This window comes from Brienomyrus brachyistius, chromosome 18 (assembly GCF_023856365.1).
Source record: "Brienomyrus brachyistius isolate T26 chromosome 18, BBRACH_0.4, whole genome shotgun sequence".
NCBI lineage: Eukaryota > Metazoa > Chordata > Actinopteri > Osteoglossiformes > Mormyridae > Brienomyrus > Brienomyrus brachyistius.
In genome coordinates this window covers 13686060-13699300 of record NC_064550.1, presented here as the reverse complement: position 1 = coordinate 13699300, position 13241 = coordinate 13686060, and the positions used below count along the sequence as shown (strand labels likewise).

The following is a 13241-nucleotide window of genomic DNA, read 5'->3' as shown; positions in this document are numbered from 1 at the left end:
AAAAGCTTTATCTCTGACATATACGGCTACATGAGGTCGGCTTAGGATGACGCTCGGGCAATATACCTTGAAAAAAATCACACGCGCGACGGGAGACGGTGGCTAGGGGGTTAAGCAGAAGTAGGGGCTTAGGTGTTAGCTGATACGACTGGATTACTTAAATCCGCATATTTAGTTCCGTACCACCACGTTATTCTCCATTGTTAAATATCAGTTTTCTGCTTTTCAGCTTTTAACTGGTAAATAAGCACTATAACACCTTTTCGCATGCGTTTTAAACAGTACTAGTTTCATTTTTAAAGTATGCAAAAGCATTCATTTTCTTGCGTTCCCTTTTGGACACAAGAGGAGGAGCTCGACCTCTACGCCACCTACGCTATGGTAATGAAACGCCTGATGGCAGGGAATGCTGCTACACATTTTGAGGACCAGGGTCAGGCCTGTTGTAAGGGGCCTCGCCGAGTATTTCTATTATCGTAACGAACAGGGTGCGGATTTGTTGGGAAGCACCGCCACCCACAGGCAGAATTTCAAATGACATGCGAACAAGCCGTGGTCACAAATCCGCAACCTTACGCAATTTACTGTGCAGTGAAAATCCATCCATCCAACTTCCAAACACTTATCCTGGTCAAGGTCTCTGGGTGGAATTTGCAACGATAATAATAATGAAACACACAGTCCCGCATAACATGAAAGACATTATATATATCTTTGTTAATTTGATACCATCGTGATCTAGGTCTATTGTTCTTTGCATTTAAGGCCAAGAATTCGTTCCAAAAGACAAAATTAACAAGGGACAAGGTTTGCATTACCAGTCATGATCATTTTAGATGTGACAGAAAAGTCAGTTCAAGACATCTACATAAGTGCATTAAAAACATCCAGCCACACACAGATGGTGTAAGACGTGAAACTAAGACTTAATTAAGTCCAGAACAGGAGATTATGAAGAACACGGGAACAGTTACAGTTGCTATGCTTCACAGCTGCACTGATGCAATACTTTTATTCTGTATTGCGGTCAGTGCAGAATAATCACAGCCATGTGGACTTCCTTCCTTCCATCCATCCATCCATCCTCTAACTGTTCATCTTGCTCAGGGTCAAAGGGATTTGCCATCCTAAACTGTAATTCAGTAATTTTTACCTTATTTTAATGATGCATTTCTGGTTGCCCGTGTTTAAACTGAATCTCATGACTGAAAGCTTTACTAATACGGACGACCAGCAAAAGTAAAACACCTACAAGGTTCCCCTTTGCTCATCCACCCAGAACCTTTGCCCTGCCCACTCCCTGCAGTCCAGGAAGCATAAATGCCATTTCCTCTGTTATTGAATTTGGCTTGGATGGGCGCACCCACGCACCCACGCGCGCGCGCGCACACACACACACACACACACACACACACACACACACACACACACACACACACACACACACACACACACACACACACACACACACACACACACGGTGGCACAATGCAGCCAAACTGCAGGACGGTCACGTTTTCATAACCATCTCTGCCCCCCTCCCCCCAGTCACTCCCTAACCCCACTGCCTTGGTTGTGCCACACTCTGTGGACAGAAGCAGGGAACAGTGTGGCATCTGCAGCGACTTTCTGATGCCAGCTATCCTACGCCAGGGTCAGGTTCTCTCACGGAATCTGGTTTCTGTCTAAATATGCAACGAAATGGCTGGGAAAAAGTACAACCCTAACCCAAAAGGATGAGACCATAATGAGCAAGAAGTGACCACACTAGGCATGACGGATTATTATTATTAGGTGGCGTCAGGTCGACGTTGACGCCCGAAGCTTGTACTTCCAGCTAGAGGTGATCTTGAAGAGGACCCAAGGCAGAGTGAGCAGTGTGGTGGGAGGTTCAGAGGTCAGTGAAGCAGCAGGTGTGTGGTGAGGGGACGGGCCCATCACCGGAGATGTTTCCAACAAACGCAGCCCGCGCACACGCCCACTGCAGGGAAATTGGCGGCTTTGAGCTTTTCTCACACCTCCGTTAATTAAAGCAACGCTCGGAGGGCTTTGTTAATTGGAATCCACAGAAACCCACTCCCTTCCCGGTTACATCGGTGCTCGAGGTGGAGACTAGTCCGCCCACATGAGCTCACCCACTCACACCAGAATCTGCTTCTTCTCCGTAAGACAGAGAAGTGCATTTGGGGAGGGGGAGGGGGGCACTAACGACGACTGAGAATGACTGACAGCTCTGAAAGAGCTGTTTCTATTTTGCTACAGTTGCCAGTCTGGTCTGGGGGAGGACAGACAGAAAAGGGTGGATAGTTGCTGATGAAAGATGTGACATACCTAACTGTAGCTGTCATTAAACCTGCAATTCTAGAGATTGCTTGGCTTTGTAAGAGTTAGACACTTAATTAAAACTCAAAATAATAATAATAATAATCTCTGCATTATTCATGCATGTGGTGAAAAGGAGAGCAATTCCACATACGCTGAAAGCCATCGCAAGATGAGCTAATCCTCTAAGCCCCCAATCCGGTCCACGGGATTTTTTTGTTCCCTCTGAGCTCCCGGCAAAAACGTGGACTGTCTGTGACATCCCCTATTGTCCTCCCCCCACCACCACCACCACCACCACCCCCACACCACACAGGTGACAGGCCGCGAGCCCCAGCAATCACCTGCTCATTGGTGTTCATGCACCCCATCTTCATCTGCTTCAGGTAGGCCGTGGTAAGCGGCATGTTGTAGTCGATCAGATCGGGGATGAGCGATGTGGGCCGGTCGTTCTCTGCAAAACGTCACACGAGAGATGAAAATCTTCATTGAACCTCACAGCCCAAACCGGGGGGGGGGGGAGGGGGGAATAATCCTGTAAAGAAATCTGTGTCCACCACATCAGAAAGTGAGTAGTCCTTTCAGGAAGAACAGCACCAGCAGGCGATGTCACAAGAAGAATTTTTATATATTGGCACCTACACTGAGCTGCTGGTTTTGAGGTACTTTTTGGGCTACATAATCCGGATTTCCTTACTCCTATTTTGTCTTATTTCTTTTACCCCAGTGCAACACTGCAGGCGGTATTATATAATAATCATTTCCATACTAACAGACCGCTGTTAGTAGTAACAGGCACTGGGGCAGGTATGTCTACAAACCTCACGATAGAGGATGGCAGCTTCCTTCTAAGCTGGCAGCTAGAATGAAAATATACGAGTCAAATAATGGAGAAAAAAAAGTCTATATTTTTCATTATGACTAAGAGTTTTTTTTTCCAATTGTGTTATTTAGTGTTGGAATTAGTGTTCCAATTGTGTTCTTTAGTAAAACTGAGTTTACTGACAAAGTAAAAATGGCCAATTTTAATGAAGGTTCAAGTAGCCATGTGAAGATACAGGCCCGAATTAAGCTTTGAAACACGTGTGTGTGTGTGTGTGTGGTGGGGGGGGCACAGGGTTATCTAAGGGCGCTATGAGGTGGGCCATACTTATCACTGGGTCAGCCAGGCTCACCCCGCCCCCCAGCCGTGGACCCAGATCTACTAAGACATGTATGTGAAAAGTGGGCATATTTGGCCCCTCCCCCCCGTCATCAATCCATTAAATCCGGAATGCCTGGCACAAGAACGGTGCCCTGGTTACGTCACCACACTGTTGGCAGCGCGTCGTCAGGCTGGAGTGTCCGCCAATCCACACTGAGTCTAGTTCTAATTACTGGCCAGACTCTGTCCGTATGTACAAGGCCCCCTGCTAAGGCAACACCAGCGGCCATATCACATCACTGCCGCTTACAATACAGATTACAATACGCCGCATGACCATAAAGCAGCGATAAAGGCTGAGATTAGACATGCATAGAAGACAGGCACCCTGACACGAGCTAACCTGCTAGGAAAGTTTCACCAGCCAGTGTGTGGATCTTTGGATATTGACACCTTGATTATTCTTGGAAGCTAATATTATAGAAGTGTTTGAATTAATTAGCTACATGCGCTTGATGAGCAAATTTTAAATAACCAAAATTAGCTACACCCAGGACGGATCTATAATGAAAAGAACATAAGCCATTTGAGTGTCACACAGACCTGATTTTGGTTATTATGATTGCGTCGTATTGTCAAGAAACCGACGATATTAATCAACTGAGAAGTTAGACTGTGTTGTTTTTTTCCCCCCTGTTTTAGAAAATTAACATCTCATCTTTGAACGAGTTGGTTTTTTTCCTTGCACAGAAAAAGAACTGTTCAATCCAAGGTTGTGGAATTCATTTTACATTCTTATTTTACTGTGATCTATCAAAAAAAAAAATGTAAAAATGTAGATAAGTCAGTCGATTTTAGAGAAAGGGTTACATTTTTGTGTGCATTTACTTTCATGGCTTAGCAGTCCAGTAAAAGCTTAAGACATAATTGCGAGTCTCTTGTACGCTGAGCATCTCCATGTGGGTGCCATGCAGCTCTCTGATAGCTGCCTAGCTATTGCCGGTCATATTTACTGCTTCAACTGTCCAACTCCTCCATGTCTCTGTACACCCCACATTCAGCCCCACATTTTAAGGAATTTCAGGATGCATTTTTCTTTACAAATAGGAAAAGCAGTCTGGAATTCCCCTCCGTGCAGATGTTACTCTTCCTCTGCACATAAAAACTACCTCATGAAGATGTTAATTACTGCTTATGTGTTAAACAGCCCTTGTTTACAGCAATTAGCACCGTTTAATAATTCAGCCCTGAACTTTAGTGTGGGTAGCTTAGGCTGATGGGGAAGGGGGGGGCACTCCATGGGACACCTAGTCAATTATCTGACCTCTCTCTACAGGCGATTGTGCGACACCCAGAGTGAGCTCAGCAAACAGCGGCCCATGTCAGAAGTCCGGTCCAACCTCTTTCACAAGCTGTCATTCCATTTGGAAGACTGTTGTAATGAGAGGACTTCGCCCCCTAGTGGTAAAATATGAATCCAGAATATCCATCCATCCATTTTCCAAACCGCTTATCCTACTGGGTTGCGGGGGGTCCGGAGCCTATCCCGGAAGCAATGGGCACGAGGCAGGGAACAACCCGGGATGGGTGGCCGGGCCCATCGCAGTGAATCCAGAATATTCATCAGAATATCTCAGCCCTCAAATAATCTGAAGCAATAATCTAAAAATAATCCCCTGGGGTGTATTGCACAAAGCAGGATTTCTTAGTTTATCTGGGTTAACTTAAGATAGAAGTAATGTTCATCCAATAACAGTTTAGATGAGGAGCATTCGTTCGCATTCGTGGTGGGGGCCAGCGGTACACTTTGGGACCACCATAAATTGGTGCCCCCTCAATTTGCCAGGTAATGCGTGCCCCTCTGACGCCCCTACTACCCAGCACCGATTTAAAATGTAACGTACGATTTGTCTCCGTATTTTTTAAGCGTTTAAGCATACTTATAAAAATTAGCTACTTTATTTTATAATCAAATCAGAGTTTCTATGGTCCGATTATAAAAACCCGGCTCTAGGATCTTCTAACGTTCAACAATATAACTTCGCATCACACCACTTCAATCCATGCCCTGGCGGACTGTGGGGTCGCTACCTTTGAATTCGGCGCCACTTGGATTGATGTGCATCCTCTTCTGGCATTCGCCACAGCTCATCAGGAAACGGGTCACCGCCTCCCTGGGCAGGAAAGCATACGTCTCGGCGATCTGTGTGGGGGAGGATCCACACTGGAGTCACATGACTTTCCTAATTAGCGCAAAAAAATTAATTAGCGGCAGAACAGGAGGACAGGGAGAGTTTGTGGAAATCGGAAATCCACAGATCTGGTAACTAACCAAGTAAACTAACAGTAGGCCGGCTGCCTTCGTGTGATGATGTGAGTGGACCGTACCAGGCAAAACGGGGCCCCTTTCAGGCCCGACAGTGGGAACAGGAGTGCCGGCATGGCAACGGGGGCTAATTCAAAGCCCAAGACCTTCCCACTGTGACACACAAACAGAGTAAAAATCCCTAATGGATGCAAAGAGACATCACAGCTGGGGGTAAATGGCAGCCCGGCCACACACACACTGCTCACAGTTGTGGAGGGGGTGCTTCTTTGCTCCCCCTTCACTGCTCTTGCTCCGAGACTTCCTCCCTCGGTTTCTTACCCATCTTATCCCTCCTTTTTATCCCAGGCGGGAGTGGTACTGGAGTTGCGGGGGGAGCAGAGAGGGCGGTTCAGAGGAGAGGACCTTCTGGCAGTCGCGTCTAATGTACGCAAGGGACAGTGGGAAACGTAGTCTCGATATCTTTATATGGCTAGTACATGTAAAGGAATTGACAATAAAACTCTCTGACTCTGCTTTAGATGAGAGTGCATCTGCATGACAGGGCATTTTGATGCGATTGTGTCTTAGAGACAGGAAGGGAGCAGTTGCCGTTCCCTTAAAAGGGGGGAGGGGGGGGGCAAACCTCACTGCTTCTCCAAACCATCCATCTATCTAACAGTCCACCGCCACGTGAAAGTCCGACAACGGATTACCGATAACGAAAAAGCGCTACAGACACGGAGACTCACCGAACTCGATCCCCTGTCCCACCCTGGGTCACCAGCCCAATGTGCACATCTCACCGTGGAGATCTTGAGAGAAGGGTGACATTCATTTATGTGATGTGAAGCCAGAGTTAAATGAACTGATGTTACTGTGCAAAAAAAAAAAAAAACAAAAGTACCACGATGGAACGAGTCACTGATCTGAGTTCAGCCCGCCTTCTATGAGCCGCCATTAACAGTTGCTGTCACCCCCCCCCATGCCCCACATGATGTCCCTGCCCCCAACCACCTTTTTCTGTCAACAACGCAAACATGCCAGGCTTCGGTTAATGACCCCAAGCACCCCGTCCCCTCCATTCTCCCTCCTTTACATGATGCCCCCCGCCCACCCCACCCCAACGCAGCTCCCTTCATGCATCTGACCTTCACGAGGGCAAGACTCCTCCTCACTTGTCCTCCAGGCACAAGAGGGGTGGGGAAATAGGATGCATGAAAGAAGACAGCCCTCCTAGTCTGAACCCGGGTAAAAGCTGCCTCACGGAGAAGCACTATTACTGCCTTTGTGCACCTAATGGCCACATTTCTCAACAAAAAAAAAAAGGCAGGCATGTGTCTTTGAAGAAGCCCCAGAATCTAGCATCTGCTCTGACTCTTTTCACATGTTCTAGACTCCGGAAATTACAGCGATCTGGAAAAACACAGAGAAGGCTGAGTGCAGTTTCTCTGTTTGGACAGTAGAGGGCAGGGCTCCCAGTGGACACCAACAGGGCAACTAACTGTGGCTGAAGGAGAGTAGGGTTTTGACCGTCGCTGCCGTCAGATTGAAAAAAGCTCCATAAAACGCCGTTCTGACCGCCGAGGGTCAAGCTCTTTGAAGAATCCAATATCCTCCCAGGCTCCTTTAATCAAAAACGAGAAACGTTGCCTTTCACACAGACTAAATGGAAATCTCAGCAAATTTTGGACTATTCAGGTAAGGTGAAAGGAAAAAATGTGTTTTTAAAATGAAGAGCCAGTGTGTGTATGTGAGTGGGTGGGTGTGTGTGTGTGTGTGTGTGTGTACGAGCAGAACCCCCAAGCATCTTTCTGAATGGCACCATCTTGCATCTCACACATTATTTCATATTTCAAGTTTCGCAAACCCACACCAGGTGAGGAGATTTCCGTTTGTCTTTCAAAAGTTCCAACCTCATTGCCCCAGCGTTTTTGTCCGTAATGTAACTCTGCATGAACACCTTCTGAACATTTTCCGGAACTGCAAGGTGCATTCAGAGCGATCATATAGCAGGCACCTCTCCAGAAGGTTCTGTCTTCTGTCGAGGCTTGTTTACATAGTGCTTTCGGTTAACTTCGCTTTGAGTTTGGCATCTAGCTCAACAGAAAACAGTCCTATATACACGGCACCAGAACAAAAAAATAAACAGACGAGCAAGACGTCAATAAGGAAAGGAAATTAAAACCGCACAGATAATGAGACGATGGTGTAAAATGAACCACAAAAGGAATTTTTAAAAAATGGATGAGAGAGAGAGAGAGAGATGGAGAGAGGAGATTGGAGCTCCAGAGACTGGGAAGTGTTCCTCACCGCCTTGTAGGTCTTCTTCTGGCCAGCGTGCTTGGGTGCCTTGGCGGGGTCCGCGCCCACCTCTACATGCATGGCGTAGATGATGTCGAAGAAGTCCTCCACCACAGCCACGCGTTTCAGGGCTGCGCCGTCCGGTGCAGAGACCCCATCAACACACTGCAAAACCATGCCAGAAAGACACATCGACTTTAAAAATTACAATAAAGAGACTGATTCTAATTATTTGACACACTATGCATTACCTCACACGAGAGATGGGAATAAAAACCCAAATTAACCGCCAGATTTTGAAACTGGCAGGCAGTCGACCCCAGTGACAAAAACACTGATTTTCTTTTCATTTTGTTAGGGACGTGTGTTTCGTTTTCAGCTGCCCTTGCTTGTGTAGAAGCAGTTTACACCTTTTAAACATTCTGACAACTTGCCCCATCTTTGTTGGAATATTTAAAATTGGAAGACAGGGAAGTCTCGCGCTCGGCGGCCACCCCGAACCGCACATTTGCGTGGAGCCCCCTGTTGGCCACAAACCGTCACTACACAAAATATTACGTTTACTTTTAACTCATTTATCTTACTCTTTTATTCAAAGTGACATACAGTAGAGGAAAGAGTTACAATTTGTGCGTGCTCCCAATGAGATTTTGCAACATATAAAACAAACTCGTTCTTTATTTAGGAGATGTCGAAGCAGCATGTTCCGCTAACCAGCTAGCTGGGTACCATCTTGAACTTCTGTCTGCACTCCCCAGCAGCGTCATGAAACGAAAAGACGGGAAGTTCAACAGAGAATCTGCCTAAGCTCACCATTTATTTCACCACAAATAGTGTAGCCCCTGATGTGGACGCAGCAGAGTTTTCAAACGCAGCCGATGAGGGGGAAGCCCAACCGTGTGGTCTGCGGTAAGGCGAGGTGAGGGCCGCTACCCTAACCGACAACACACCCTTTCGGTCTGTCAGGATTACGCGGTTCATTTTACACCTACGGAGCGATGATTCTTTTGGGAAGTGGGTACTTAGAGACGAAACTAAAGAAACAAAAGTCACGGGAAACACTGCGACACTTTAACGGTCCTGCGTGCTGTTTTTTTTTACCAACTAAATGGTTAATTGAATCTTCCTATATAGAGTCGTAATAATACCTAATATTAAAATGAATAACTTAGGCCTAATGAAAAAAAGCTGCTTTTTGCTAAGACATCACCGAGTATGCATCAGGCGATGGACAATAAAATGTAACCAATAAACCACCTTAACTAATGCCGTGTCAAATAACTAAGCGAATAAAAAGGTTCTCTTGGGTTACAGACAAAGTTTTAAACCGTTATAAAAATAACATCGTAATAAGATTTACCTTAATTACATCTCATTACCGATGCGTGAATTATTCGCGGCGTCGTTCATTACTAAAATGAGAAATGACGCTTCGCCGTGCAGCCAGCCGGCCCGCGGCGCCCTTTTCCGCGAGGCAGGCCTTGTTGCCATGGAAACCGCGGCCGACCTCTCGGGCAGGTGAGAGGGGCAGCGGGTCACGTGACACGGAACGCTACGCCGAGCGAGACTGGAAAAGCGCCCGCGGGCCCGCGACGTACCCGAGCACCGAAATTCGGGAAACAGCTTTCTTGCTTTACCCACAGCTTGTAAACACAATCTTATCCAGTCTCCTAAAAACAATGTAATGGAGGACAAACATAGGATTGCTGTATGCCAGTTCTCTACGGGACAAAGGCTACTGGAGGTAGGCATTTTGCTTGACCTCTGACAGGAATTCCCCAGACCGTTGGGGTGATATCAGTCACCCTGTAACTGACAGAAAGGCAGGAAGTACTTCCTCCTGTGCACCCCCACCCTTTCCCAGTTTGCCACTCTCCCCTCACACGTTCCAGTTCTCCCTCTCCCAGGTGCTAGGTAATAACTGTTGCCATGGCAGCATGGCACCTTGTTGGGAAAGGGCAGACTTTAATCCAGCCTACTCTAGCTGCTCTCCAAAAGGTGTCCTTTTATTTTAATATAATCATTATTTTCACGGACTCTAATTATTTCACTTACTTTTCATTACAAGGCACCTGACACGAGAATAAAAACAACGGTGATTAATCTGTGGATTTTGCGACCGGCAAGCCGTCGGGCAGCCCCGTGGTACCCCAGGACCCCAGTGATCCATCCTGGCTAGCTTTCCCTTTTTATTTAGCATCGAAAAGATTATGCTAATGCCCCCCGGGAACACAGACAATCATCCCGCCTGCTGCCAGCAAACCCAGGTCATGTAATGTTGAGATACACACCCCCCCCCCCCCCAGACCGGGGCACATCAGCGATCCAGGATGCTACACCACATGACAGGAGGTGCCCTAGCCTGGAGATAAGTGGGGCATGGAGGGGGGAGCAGCAGACAGTGAACAGGACGGTCAAAGTCACAGCCCCGGGTCCGGCTTCACCCAGGCCACCCCAGCGCATGGAGCACGCCGCAGTCGCGCCAATGCTCAGCGGGCCAGTAGGAGGCGCTGCCACCCATCTACCCAGAGCTCGTACAGAAATGGGCTTAAACCCACGCAGCAATGGATACAGAGAAAGGAGGTGAGGAAATAGGGGGCGTTGTACGGCTTTGTAAGACAATCACTCGGCTTGAACAGGTAACAGGTGCTGTCACCAGTACAGCCCAAGGTGCCTCTCTGGGCCCCGCCGTGTGACCCCTCCCCCAGCTCCCCCACTCAGGAAAACACTGAGGGTCTCCTCTGCTCAGAATAATGCCAGCCACTCTGAGTCTCTCTCTCTTTCTTCCTCTCTATCCCTCTCTCTCTCACATACACTCCCCCGTCCCGTTTGAAACCGGCTCTGTTGCTAGGAGACCACCGGGGTCGATTCTCTAAACGGCCGCCCGCCCTAAACCTTGCCCCCCCACCCCCACCCCCTCCCTCCCCCACTAGTGCCACCACCTCCACGTCCTCAGCTTGGGAGTCCAAGCCGGGGGAAGCTCTTGGGGCAGACAGGCGATTGGTGGCACTCCGGCATCACGGCCCAAACCCCGCCGGGAAACAAAGGTACCGAAAGAAAGAGCTAAAGACAAAGGCGACGGGTAAGAACGAGCGAGCTCGGCCCGGTTAATGAACGACACACCGGTGCGAGCTCCACATCACGCAGGCTGCCTACGTGTACTCCGGCACCCAGGGCGATGTGCAGGCCTGACGGATATGTACCCTGAGAAGGGGCATCGCTCCACCCCACACAAGCGGCACAGCGCCCCCTGGCTGCAGGAACAAGGAGCGTCCCGGCGACGCACAAACTGCACACACACGTGAGAGACCACAGAAGTACTTTGTTTCCTCGACAATCCCATTAAAAAGATACATGGATTCAGAATGTATAAACAGTTATGGCGGAGAGTAGCCTAGCCTATTCTAGGGGTCTGCATGAAGCCCAGACAGCATTATGGGAAGGAGGAAGGCTCTCTGCCTGCTCCTCAGCAAAATACTCCCCCCCTCCCTCCTCGCTTCCAGTTCATAAATGCCCCTTCATTACATCCACATTACCTCCAGGTTCTGCTCTCTCTCTCCTACTGGATGATTAAATACTTGACAATGCCAATATCCCGTGCCAGAGGCAACAAAGCACGCTGCTCCGCCCCCCCCCACCATCACAGCCATACCCCCCCAAAGCATTTTATCTTCTTTCATTTCGGCCGGTGCGTTTTGTTTCGATGAAGGAATCGCCTCCACCCGTATGAGTCACGGAAGGGAAAGACTTGCATGAAATAAACAAAAGCAGTTCTCTTAATCATAGTGGTTATTATTATCCCTGCCAGTGACCCCCCCCCCCCCCCCCGCCCCCCGATCTGTCAGCGTAATTACGGCGCGTTACGAGAGCGTGACGTGGGACCTGGACACTCGCATACACAGAAAGAGACAGACAGACGGACGCTGCGATACCAGGTGATTATCTGGCAATAGCAGGAGTCAGGGCTGAGACAGGCGTTGTGGTGGGTGGGGGGGGGGCACTCTGGGTGCGGGGGGGGTTCTGAGGAAGGTGCTTTGTGTAAACGCCCCGCCCCCCCCCAGAGAATGGAGCGCAGAGGACAAGGAGAAGACTCCTATTCATAAAATTCCCCAGGCCATCCCCCTCCCTTCCCTCCACAGCCTGCTCCCCCCTGCCCCTGTGCGGTCGCACACGCCACATGCCAGCATTTCCTGGCACCGCAGCGGGCAGTGGGGGGGCAGGGCCGAGCCCTAGGCTCATTGTTTGCGGCAAACAGACTGTGGGGCGTAACAAAAAAAAAAAAAGCCTAGCTGAGAAAAAGGTGTGCATGTCGATAAAGGGGTGCAGGAAACGAGCGTGCGGGATGGGGGGGCCTGGCCGAGGCCCCCAGCTCCTAATGTGTGAGGAGACAGTTAATCAGCCTGTATGGGGGCGGCGGAGAAGGCGGCCCCCCTGGGGACAGGCTCGCTGACACGCTGGCCGCGAACGTGCGCGTCGGCAGGCTACAGAAAGGCCAGCCCACTCTTCATTTCGGAACCACTCTGCGTGTAGGTAGTGGGACGGCACCAGCCAGTCAGGCCCAACCCAAGTTCTGCAAATGGCACCGTGAGGTTTTATCTCCGGAGGGAGGGAATGCAGACACGAGTGTGCCCCCCCCCCCCCCCCGCCACCCTCCCCCAGGAAAGACGTCGTCCCTAGCAACAGACGCACTGGGCCATCCTATGTGCTGTTTGCAGGCGATCGCAGGGCTGCAGCTGAACTGCAGACGTGGGGTCGCTGCACATGGGGGTGGGGGCAGAAACGAGGGAGAGGGAGAGAAGTAGGGGTGGAAATCGAGGCCCCAGAGCCAATTAAAAAATGGTGTTAATTTCCCCTCCACTGGGAGGAAAAAGAAGATTCTCCATGGCAACCATGAGACTGCGGGGAGGGGGGGGGCGGACAGTGGCTGTGGAGCCCTCCCCCTCCCATCAAGGAGGGCACTCAACATGCTGGGGCGTGGGGGCGGGCAAAAAACCCTTGGGCACCCAGAGGCGCATCAATATGGCAGCCTAACCCCCCCCCACCCAGAGAGACAGGTCCCAGGCTCAGTGTCATAGCAGCCCAGCCTGGATGTGGGGCACTGGGGGGGGGCACACAGTCAGCACAGCAGGGGTTTACAGCGAGGTGAGCAGGCGGCTGCAACCCTGC

The 13241-nt window shown here is 49.5% G+C and overlaps 1 protein-coding gene across 6 annotated transcripts in view; it reads right to left on the bottom strand.

The window, feature by feature from the left end:
- Window positions 1-13241, bottom strand: part of nol4lb (nucleolar protein 4-like b) — a 55864-nt gene that overhangs the window by 30855 nt on the left and 11768 nt on the right. For 3 of the 6 annotated variants that reach the window (XM_048983257.1, XM_048983256.1, XM_048983258.1), the window contains exons 2-4: window positions 8085-8240; window positions 5558-5669; window positions 2667-2776 (exon numbers count right to left, since the gene is read on the bottom strand). In XM_048983257.1, coding sequence (XP_048839214.1) covers window positions 2667-2776; window positions 5558-5669; window positions 8085-8240 — 378 coding nt within the window. Of the gene's footprint in view, window positions 1-2666; window positions 2777-5557; window positions 5670-8084; window positions 8241-8888; window positions 9327-9435; window positions 9557-9837; window positions 9909-13241 lie in introns of those variants that run through there. The other 3 variants (XM_048983261.1, XM_048983260.1, XM_048983259.1) reach the window with 3 other exon arrangements.